The sequence below is a fragment of the Henckelia pumila genome, chromosome 1, assembly GCF_033568475.1.
Source record: "Henckelia pumila isolate YLH828 chromosome 1, ASM3356847v2, whole genome shotgun sequence".
Lineage (NCBI taxonomy): Eukaryota > Viridiplantae > Streptophyta > Magnoliopsida > Lamiales > Gesneriaceae > Henckelia > Henckelia pumila.
This window is the reverse complement of record NC_133120.1, coordinates 168,085,988-168,098,157: the sequence shown is the minus strand read 5'-3', so window position 1 is coordinate 168,098,157 and position 12,170 is coordinate 168,085,988. Positions and strand designations below refer to the sequence as shown.

Genomic DNA, 12,170 nt, shown 5'->3' with positions numbered 1-12,170 from the left:
ATCTAACATGCGTGCTTAATATGATTCACGATTCAACCAACAACTTCTCATGTTCAATCAAAAGCAACATTTTTTCAAAAACAATTTTTTTTCAACTCTATCATCATCAGCTAACAGTCATCATTCTACTTATTCACATAATACAAACACAAAATATAATGATATGCATGAATACAAACTATATGCAATAATCTAAACCATATGAATGAAAAACATAATGGCGAACGAAACAAAACTAAATAACACCCCCTCATACTTATCTAAAGCATTGCCCTCAATGCTCTAGAACAATGAACAGAATGAGAAACGAACAAATGCAAAACAAAAATAAACACAATGAAAATAAAATAACACTCTCCTGGTCAATCATCGTGGTGTATATCCATCTGCCGCTGCTGCACCACATTTCTTAGGCCATCAATATTCTTATATATTACCTTGAAAATCCAAAAATTGAGGGATTAAACATGATCAACTCAACACGAAACGACACTAGATAAAAAACTAAAATTAAATAAACAAAACAGAAAGAATTAGAATTCTTGGGTTGCCTCCCAAGTAGCGCCTGATTTTCAGTCCTTGGCTCGACCCTCAGAAGCTCTCATCAAAGAGCGGTTGACGCCCAAAGTAAGTGTCATATGACACCACCAATGGGTGTTTGTTCCATGTACCCTCAAGCTTGGCCAGATAAATGTGGTTTAAACTCGTCACCTTAACAACACCCCATAATAGCTGGTAAACATGGGAAGAGAAAATCTCTGTTGGCTCTCCATGTTGTTGGGTAAAACTCGTGAATACTTGTCGATTGATCATCTCAAAGTATTACGCCAGATGAATTCCTGCAAGAATAGAATATACAACGATAGATCACGCAGGAATAAAATAGAATAAATAAAAAAAAGAAATTAACTAAAGAAAATAACAAAAAGTAAAATTTGTCTATTTCAATCCCCAGCAACGGCGCCAAAAACTTGGTCGAGCAAATACTACCACTGAAAATCAACCTAAATATATATATCAATTAAGCTCGAATATATCGCAAGTGCACGAGTCAAGTAATAATATAGTGTACAAAGTACGAGTATCGTCCCACAGAGATTGATGTCTGACAAAATTACTCAAGTATTATTCTTTAGTTAATTAAGATAACATGATAATAAATTAATAAACTAAAATAAAAGATGGAAAAAAAACAAAATAATAAAATTAAATTCAGAAAATAAATAAACGATTGTTAGGACCTCGGTTCACCTATCCATTTTTCTTCTCTAATGATTGAAATTCAGTTCTCAAGTCATGATTTTGATGGAATTTCCTAATCTATCAATATACTCTGTCGAGTTATATTAATCTAATTAACAAATTGCAATAATCAAATGTCCTTGTGTTATTTAACAATTGCAATTGCATTACGATTTGTGGAATCCTCTAGCTTTCGACCTATTGGACTATGACTATCAACATGTATCCAACCTCATATGTCTATGTAAGTTGTAGATCCATGGACTATATTACCCTATCATGTTATAAAATCTCTTTTCAGTATCAATTATAACACATAAAATCAATTCGAAGTTGATCAATCTCCATATAATCAATAAAAACAGTAATATAATCAAGAATGCATAAAAACCAAATTCAATCTTCAAGAATAAATCAAAACAAAGTTTTGGGGGTAGGATCCCCTAAATCCCAACAAATATAAAAGAAAGAAGAGAAAACTAGTGTTGCGATTCTTGAGTTCTTCAAGTTTCCTCCCTCTTCACGTTCTTCTCCTTGGATGGCCGCCTCCTCCCTTGCGTTTCTGATGTGTGGAACTTCGGAACCCTTTCTCACGTCTGATATGTCCTCTTTTATATGTGGTTGAAAGCTCATCCAATAAAGCCCCAAAAAATCGCAACTTTTAATGTTAAAAAATTAATATTTTTTTAGTCTGCGTCACGCCATGGCGCAGAAAAGTCACGCCATAGCGTGAAAAGTTCTGTTTTCACTTCTTCAAAATCCTCGGTTCATGTCACGGCGTAGAAAAAATCACGCCATGGCTTGAAAAGTTCTGCCTCCAATTTTCAGCGCTCAGTTATCTTGAAAAAATCATAACGTCAGTTCTAACTGTCGAATTGAGCTGAAATTTTGACAACATCTTCAAAACATTTTGAAATTCAATTTGGACGGTGGAGATTTGATTTGGATATCCCAAAAATTAAATTTGAATTTTTGATCAAGGCTGCTCCGTAATTCATTCTTCAAAAACCCATTTTTCTACAAAATTAACCCGGAGAGTGAAATGCTCATGCATGAGATTAATTACAAATAAAACATATAAAAACACACATGAAATCATATGAATGCATGCCAAATAAACATAAAATAATGCACACAAAATGCACTTATCAAACATTTGTTTGATGACTCTGGGAGTAAAGGAAGAGACATATCTCCAAATACTAAAAGTGTATCATCCTGTGATCCAACTTATGAAACTAGACATTTTCTCTTATTTGCCATCTGCAAAGTTTTTGAATTAATCATATTAATGTTTTGAAAAATTGATCTTTTCTTTAAAGTATTTATGTCTTGAATCGGTGTTGGATTTAGAAAAAGAAAACTAATTTCTTTATTTAAAACAATTGAATTTATCCTTTTTTCATTAACATAAAAAAGATATAATTGGACTATAAATGGTGTATCAAGAATGGCATCATGTTCTAAATCTTTAACAAGATAAAATATATTTTTAAAGCAAACATTTTGATTATACACATGTGCATTTGAGAGTTTGTATTTGATTTTCAAAGGACTTCCGTTTGCACCAAATAATCTTTAGGTTGTCTTTTTGAAATATTTGGTTGAAATTAATCCTTCACGAATACAGTTTTGATCTGCACCGGAATCAATTAAAAGTTTTTTTTTTTAATTTGAATTGTTTATTGACAACAATTGTTTCTTAAGAATACCAGTTTTTAAGGCTGATTTATTTATGACACATTGAAGTTTATCTTCTTTGTCGTCATATTCAAAATCAGAATTTTGAGGAGTTGTATTTTTACTTGAAGATGAAGAATTATTATTTGAATTAATATCTTCATCTTTTTGTAATTGAGGATTTAGAAGTGTAAGCTCTATTTTAACGTCAGAGATATCTTTCTGAAATTCTTGAATTTGATTCTTCATGTGATTAATTTCAAATCGAAGATCAGAACATGTGGAAGGTGTTTCATTAGATTTTGAATTAAATCTAGACATAACTTTATTTAGACTATATTATTCTTGTTTCGGTTCTTGAAGAAGATTTCCAAATTTAGCTTTTAATTTTGGATCAGTTATTTTACTAATAACATCTTGTAATATTTCTTTTTCATTTGTGATAACATTTATTGTAGATTTGCAATCACAAACTTCGTCATTGCAATTACATAATTTTTTCCCTTCTTCAGAAGAAGAAGAGCTTGAATATTTAGAATCAGATTCTTCTTGGATAGGAAAAAGAATATCTTCTTGATAATCATCAGAAGATGAAGGAATTAAAATTAATAATTGATTTTTAAAATTATCATCTATTTGAAGTTCATTGATTTTTCCTTGCAATGGACATTTATTTGAATAATGTCCAAGTTGTTTATATTTAAAACGTGTAACTTGGTTAGATTTATTTTTGAAAAGATTTTTTGAATTTTTATAAAAAGCTTTTGATTTTCTAAAAGGTTTTGAATATCTTGAATTTTCAAAATAATTTCTTTTAAAAAATTTCTTGTAAAATTTTCTTTGAAATTTATTTTTATTATGTTTTTTTGAAGGAGAAAGTAATTGTTCGAAACCATACTGAGCACAAAAGGAACCGAGTTCTATTCTGCTCTCATTATGCTCCCGTTTGAGTTTTTCTTTAATTTTTAAATCATTGCACAAAGCTAGTCTTTCGGCATTAATATAAATATATATGTGTTTGATGTTTGGTTTTGGTCAGAGACCATGTTGCAATTTTTTATTATGGCCACACCAACCTACAAACTTTCTGTCTCTATTAGGGCAGATTTTCTTGAAGGAGGAAGTAATTGTTCGAAATCATACTGAGCACAAAAAAGGAACCGAGTTCTCTTCTGCTCTCATTATGCTCCCGTTTGAGTTTTTCTTTAATTTTTAAATCATTGCACAAAGCTAGTATTTCGGCATTAATATAAATATATGTGTTTGATGTTTGGTTTTGGTGAGAGACCATGTTGCAATTTTTGATTATGGCCACACCAACCTACAAACTTTCTGTCTCTATTAGGGCAGATTCTTAGAATAAGAATATATATAAATATAAATATATATATATATATTCATAATTAAAATCAATATACATAATTTTTTGTTAATACTCTATTTTTTCTTCGATTTTCTAACCGAATCAAATTTAATTGTAATCAATAAAATATCAAATTAATTGCTGATATTCAGTCTGAATTCTTTTCATTAAATAGTAATATATATTTCATCAAACATCCATGATGATCCATCTACTCAAAACAAAATTCATTTTTGGCAACTTGCCATTGTCAAGGGACGTGCATGTGCTCAATGCACATGATGACTCGGGGTTCGCTTAAAAGTTCCCAAAGTGGTGCGGTGTGACTTGATTAATCGAACCACGAGCTTGATCGGGTTTTGGTTAATTATCGTGAGAACTCTGGGTTCTCTTGAAACATCAATAACCTTTTTTTTTTAGAGGAGAAACATCAATAACTAAGATTGACAAATAAAGAACAATTTTATGAATACAAACTTGCATAAAGATAACCAATTAAACATAAGGTAGCAAGCTGCAAAATGGAAGATTTATTCATTCAGTAAATAACTATGCAGTTCCTGAATGGTACATGAGCTCATAAAATATGACAATATCTACAGAAAGAGGAACGGAGATAAGAGTATCTGAAAAGCAGTAAAAATTCAGAATTTACCTACCTCGACAGATTAGTGCATGAGTACATAAGCTTCACAGGTTCAGTACAAAGGACGACAAATTAGTAACTATCTCTCCCTCCGGTCATTGGAGTTTATTGCAGGAGTACACCATTCAGGATCTTAAGATCAGTTGTAAAACACACCCGTTATCCCATCGAAATTCCTTCCTTTTTAGGTACAGTGGAGGTTGCCTTGGGATCTCATAGTGACTTGATCGATCAAGAAACAGTACGAAATTGCGGGAGAAAAGTTCAGACACTCCATATGAATATCATGGGACATCCATTATTCAACTTGGTAGGACGAAAGATTCAGAACAGATCTCCTTACAGGTTCCCTGGAAGGTGTCTCGAGGTAAAACTTAAATATTGGTGTTGTCTGGCATCTTGATGAATGCTGGAAAGATGAAACCTTACTCGTAGCCGAACATCAGCGTGTATTTGTCAAGGAACTCCGTGGTACTGGGAGATCAAGAATGATGAGGAAATAGCATCTTTCGGACTCTCTGATATATTGAACTTCACCATTCATATGCTTCAAAATTTTTCTGCACATGCTAAGGCCCAGGCCTTGCTGAGTCATCCATCGACTGCTGTGGAACATGTCTTTGACCAGTTCGGCTGGAAGACCTTCACCTCGGCACACGATCCTTCAAAATGGTAAAGCATTAACCAAGGCATATGATTTTAGAAATTTAATGGATGTCTCAATTTTAAAATGTTGTAGGAAGACACCACTCTATTAATCAAAAATCAAATATGTTGAAAGAAAGTGGAACTAACAGTTTAAAGAAACTCGGAGACTAGCAGATAGAAAAATTGTGACTACAGGTAATATGATTGGTTTCACCTCCTTCAATGGCAAGAAAGGAACAACTTTAGTTTGGCGTATGGACCATTACTATTATGCTATTGATTATGGTTTGGTTACCGCAGTAAGAGTAAAACATTTCCATAATTTGTATACATGATTGATGATTGCATGAACAGATTCGTATTTAAGGGCCCGTAAAATTGAACATGATAAGGATATTATAGGAACTTCTTTACTCTATCTAAAAACCAGCACAGATAAGGAAGATGTTCGGCGCCTAATTTTTTGAAGTAGCAAATATGGGAATAATTATACACACACACACATATATATATGCACATGGGAATAGTTTACCTGAATTCAATTTGTGCTGTGGTTATTCCATCAGAAATTTGCTTCATACTTGGTCTAAGTTGAATTTCTACCCATCCTTCTGGTGATGGTGCGTACCACGCCATGTTTAGTAAAAAATCAGCAAGGACCTGTTGAATTCTAAATTGATCGCCATATACTGCCAGTGTCTTGACTTCCTCGGGTATATCATGGATCAATTGCAAACCTCGTTCTCTAAAAAACAACATGACTTGGCTAACAACAGCATCTATTACATTCCCAAGCACAAATTCTACTTTCTCCAGCTCCAGAGAACTACCAGAAAATAAGCTTTGGTTAAATCGTTACCAGATCAGCGACAGAATGATTAAAAATACAACGCTCCATCTCCCCGGAATTTAAATTTGTGAGAGCTGTCAATTATTATAGGAATTTCATTTAATAAGTTCAAATGTTTTATGAATTTCATTTAACGAGCAAACTCTGCATGCCTTAAAGTTTAAAAAATGATTGTTTTTATCCAAGTTAAATAAATATATATCAAGAGTCGTTATAAAGAGAACATATTTCCAAGTGTAAAGTTGAACAACTGTACCCATTCTCAATGTTTTCCAGGTCAACATCCTTCATTATTTTTAACATTTGCTTCTCACAAGCAGCACTGGTCTCAAGCAACTGCTTTTGGTCTTCTGTTAAATTTGTGGCTTCAAGGAGGGAGTTGGTGAAACGTAAACCATTCAATGGATTTTTTATTTCATGAAGAATATAGGCCAGCTCTTTCATCTTTGAATCGCACTTCTTTTCCTGTAGCCTTTGCATGCTCAGAGATTGCTGCAGTTCAGGGCTTGCAATCTGCAAGAAACAAAAAGCTCCAATAATGTGACCATCCATATTTACCCTCTTATTTGCAGTCAAGAGAGCTTGCACATAGTTCCCATTTCTATCAAAAAAAGAAAATGGGAACTTGTCAGTATCTTGGCCTCCAATTGCGTTGTGCAAGACAATCATGAATTTTGTCATAGAATCAGGGCCCTTGAGCTGACAGAAACCACCAAATACTTCCCCAACTAGCATCTTCCCCATTACATCCCGTCTATTCCACCCAGTAAGCTTTTCCATAGCAGTGTTCCACTCAGAGCAACAGGTGTTCTCATCCAAAGCAAATATAGGCGGAATTAGCGGGTTGGGACCGTGTACAATTGCCTTGTAATCACCCTGAATGTGAATGAACTTGTCCATCACCACTCTCTGCCCAGTAACATCCTGACCGACGAAACATACACCAACTATATTATCTGTATGGTCCTTGCTAGTGCAAGCATTGACCACCACAAATACAGCTTTCGTAAGATGTTCAGAGCCAAATGTCCTCAGCCGTAATTCTACATTTTTATCTTCCTCACCTGTATTAATTATTCATTCTATGAGTTAATACAAACCTTTTGTGGTAATCGAAGGGTGTCGTTTAATTTAAAGGCTCTAACCTTGAGGTGTGTTTATATATCTATATATAATAACTTTCTGTTCCCAATATACATGTGCTACACTTCATGATAAATCATATTAGTTAAAAACATTTTAAATATATTTTCTGTCTCCATTAATTAGGTGCCTCAGATTTTGTTTTATATTTTAAATAACTTACCAGTCATTAAAATATTTTCCATAAAAAGTTTTAAAAAAACATACAGTACATCGTGCATTCGCATTGTGTGTGTCTATTATGTTTCTAAAATAGAACAGAAGTGCACCTTTTAGAGCATTTAACAGAAGCTTTTCAGCAGTTTCTTTTGATTCATTGAGTAAGAGATCGTGAACCAAGGACTTTCCCATCGCTTCGTCAACAGATAGTCCCGTCAACTCTGCAACTTTTGCATTCCAACCATTAATGCGGCCTTCAACATCAACAGCAAATATAGGAGCTGTTGCAGTCTCGATTAATCTAACCATTTCTCTGGCAACAGAACTGAGTTCATCCATCCCTTGTACCACTATGTCCTCCACCTGTGCCTGCACAACAGCCTTGGAAGTGCTTCCATCAGCATGTAGAAATGAATCTCTTAAAATTAGCTGCAATGAGTGAATTGCATCCATTTCTGAATTATCCCATGGCAAACTCCGGCTCTTGACAACTTCCAGAAATGCCTTAAATGAAGAGCGGGGATGCATCCTCTGTCCGTCGTCTTTGTCATCGGGATGATGCTTTGCTCCACCCCACTTGATCTCTTTAGCAGTATGGGAACGGAACCAGAACAAATAATCCCTTGAAGTGATGCATGCAACGGCTATTCCACAAACTGCATCCCCTAGAGAAGCTGCCCCAGGATACCCTGCATCAGCTAGACTGTCAGTGCTCAAACCAGTTGAGTCCCCATGGAATGCCAACAGCCATGCCACAATATCCTTTATCTGTGCCTCGGAAGGAGTGATACCCAGAGGATAATACTTCCCTTGGTAGTACAGTGCAGCCCCATCACACTTGACAAGGTCCATGATACTTGGGCTCTGTGTAACAATTCCAGTGGGCGAATCTCGAAGTAGCATATCACACAGCAATGTCTGTGTCTTCAAAACACGTTTCTCAGAAACTTGCGATGCCAATTGTAATTCCATATTCAGTTGAAGCCCAAATGCTTGCATTAGGAACTCGCAGGCATATCGAAGTGGGAAAGGAATGCATCTGGCTGAAGTGTGATGGCCAACAACTAAGCCCCACAGCCTCATTGAATTTCTTCCTCCAACACCATCTTCATCATTTCCATTGATTATAACAGCCAATGTCAATGATGCAATTGACCCCATATTTGCCATATATTGAACATGGCAACCATGAGGAGACCTAAGCGTTGAACCCACCAAACACAAGGGCTGCATCAATGCCTCATCCTGGATGACCTTAACTGGGGTGGCATGACAGTCAGCGATCATTCTTACCCTATTTTGCTTAAACAAAAACCTGGAAGCCTGGGGAATGTCCGTGGCAGGGTAATGTAAACCAATATACGGCTCCAAATCCGGCCTCTTACACTCTGCCACAACCTCACCATGCTCATCCTCGTGAAATTTATAGACCATAACCCGATCATATCCAGTGAGGTCCCTCACACTCTCAACAACTGTGTCACATAACAGCTTAATATCCCCACCGGGTAGCGACTGCAAATGGGAAATAGCCCTCACAGCGAGCTTCTGTGACTGGACAGCACCCGCAATCGAAAGGGCGGGGTCCTGACTCCTCGCAGGCTCTAAATCAATTACAATACCAACATCTATCCTATGCAAAATTGCATAAAACGGCTTCCCTAAATTTTTCGAGTGAATCCAAACAGGATTCAATAGCGTGATCTCCCGCGCCCCAAATGCCCTCTCTAGCAAAACCGAGCTCGAGGGGGTAAAAAGGGCCCTTACATCAGTCCCAATTGAAAGAATGTCCAGCTTCTCGAGACTAGGGACTGACTGAGGCATCAAGCCCAGCATTTCCCGAGCATTCTCAGAGTAAGCTATCACACGAAAATCCGATTCATCCACGGCTATCATACAGCCAAAAGGTTGGATGAGGCTGCCGCGCTGTATTTTCGACAAATAAGCAGTGATCTGCTCCTCGGAAACAGATTGATTAGAAGCCTTAACACTCTGCGAGTAATCAAAAGATTTCCCAGACTCACCAGATTGCTCGAAAACAGCGTGAAGCCTTGCATCCGTTGTGTACTGCGCCACAGCTTTACTCGCTGAATCACCAACCCTGTTCATGCTGGATGCATTATGGACATTGTAATTCTGGCGACGATGACTACCCCCACTCGATGATTGAGCTTGATTAAAAGCTTGGGAATTGCGTCTATTCTCAGAATGCGTTTCCCTGCTTGCTGACGCACTCATTTCTGCTGACATTATCTGCACGATACTGGCCTGCCGTGATTTCAAGAAGACATCAGCAAGAACCCAGAAAGGTAAACAGAAGTTATTTGAGTGCCAAAGTCTCCCGTTGCTCCGCTTCCTGGATCGGCAATTTCATCAAACAACTAGCGCTCAATCCCATCTCGCTCGAAAAAAAAAGACAGATACAAAATCCCAAAAAGACAACTTGTTAATGTTGTTGAGGTGTGGGGGGGTATTTGCATGAATTATTTCGCCCGACAAGTGAAGTAAAAATGGAAAATTTACTCGAATGACGCCATTGCTGATATATATTATTTATACAGCAAGAAGGAACCGAGGAAAAAGGGAAAGCAAATAGGTCTACGTGGGTGGGTTGGTGCGATTTACTTTCAATTGTCAAAGCGACTTAAATTGGGGACCCCTGACTCAATATCATTTCTTTATTTTTTTTATTAGTAATGAATTGTTGTAATCGAATTTTGAATTAAAAAAATTTGCAAAATAATCTTTAAATACAAAGAAAATGCAAAAACAAAACAAAGAGAAAAATCGAGAAGGATATATTTCTAAATCATGGTCAAACGAGGATTATTTAGTTAAATAAATCCGTTTAAAAATTAAGTATACTTTATAACTCTATAATTTTAAACAATGTTTAAAAACTGTAGAGACCGTATATCAAAATATTAGTCAAATGAAAAATAAATAACCAAAATTTATCTAAACATTTCAGTTATATATATATAATATATATATTGATGTGAAGATCATAAAATGAGTTCTCAAAAAGGTGAGTGGGCGGTCTCCCGAGATGTCTTTCCAGTACCGTTTCTAGGGGTGCAAATGAACCGAACATGTTCGTGAGCTTTACGAGCCCGCTCGATAAATATTTGATTCGTATTCGAGCTTATTGAACTCGAGCCGAATTCGAACATGTTCGAACTTTTTTTCGAGCCGAACTCGAGCCGAAATTACTCTGTTCGATAGTTCGCGAATAGTTCGCGAACCTTAATATTTAATTAATATAATATAATTATATAATAAATATATATACATTTCGAACTTTTTCGAGCTTTTCGAGCTTTTCGAACCATAATATCCGAATAGTTCACGAATAGGTTCGAATATTTCGAACCGAACTCGAACTCGAACTTCATTTCGAGCCGAGCTCGAGCCAAAATATTTGAAATTATCGAATTTCGAATCGAGCTCGAACTCGAATATACTCTTATCGAGCCGAATTCGAGCCTTAAAATTTTATCATTATTCGGCTCGATTTGGTTTGTTTGCACCCCTAACCATTTTTACACACACGAAAACAAGAAAATCGTCAGTGGGGCGCCGGAGGGTTCTCCGACATCGCCACTCCACTTAAGTCCAGACTAAGTGTAAGGAGTGAGCTTACGAAGAAAAATTATATGTAAATTTGGGAATTTGAGGGAATGTACCCCTTTTCTTGATAGAATGGTATTTATATTATTAAGGAAAACAATTTCCGTCATTCCTGGGTGAGACTCATACCCTCTCGCACCTCTTCACGCAACGCCCGGATAATGCCCATACCTCTATTCATCATTACCCCCTGCAATTCCTGGGTGAGATCCATACCCTCTCGCACCTCTTCACGTAACGCCCGGACAATGTCCATATCTATTCATCATTGCCCCTGCAATTTCTGGGTGAGACTCATACCCTTTCGCACCTCTTCGCGCAACTACTAAAAATAGATAAAGCCAGAGCTCTTGTTTGACCCCTTCCCGGATGGCTCGCACCACCCCGGGTACTCTGTCATATTTTTTTATAATATACAAATAAAATATTTTTTATTATATAAAAATAAAATATAAAATAACAAAAAAATTATACCGAGGTACATAAAATATTGGATAATTTTTTTATTCAAGATATGTAAGAGTATGAGATGTATAAATTTTGATCTTCCAAAATGTTTCTAATCTAACATGATGATAAACAAGATATATCTAAATTATACTATTTAAAATCTTAGAATAATTTTTTTCTAAAAAAATTAATGTATCATAATTGTTTTAATTTTTAATTAATTATATTTTAAATATAAATTTGATCATATGCCATATAAATTTTATTTAATTTCAGTAGTTAATTTGACCAATTGAATTTTATATTTTCGTTGGCAAATTGATATAGGTCATTCGGTTTTTAAAAAATATCTTCTTATT

General features: G+C 35.6%; 1 protein-coding gene across 1 annotated transcript; it reads right to left on the bottom strand.

The window, feature by feature from the left end:
* Nucleotides 1-4,812: 4,812 nt before the first annotated feature.
* On the bottom strand, nt 4,813-10,330 carry LOC140882811 (phytochrome B-like). The gene is made up of 4 exons (XM_073289018.1): nt 7,842-10,330; nt 6,686-7,493; nt 6,112-6,405; nt 4,813-5,593 (listed from the first exon to the last, which is right to left on the bottom strand). The coding sequence occupies exons 1-4, from the start codon at nt 9,979-9,981 to the stop codon at nt 5,374-5,376; spliced, it is 3,462 nt and encodes a 1,153-aa protein (XP_073145119.1). The 5' UTR covers nt 9,982-10,330; the 3' UTR covers nt 4,813-5,373.
* Between the last annotated feature and the right edge of the window lie 1,840 nt (nt 10,331-12,170).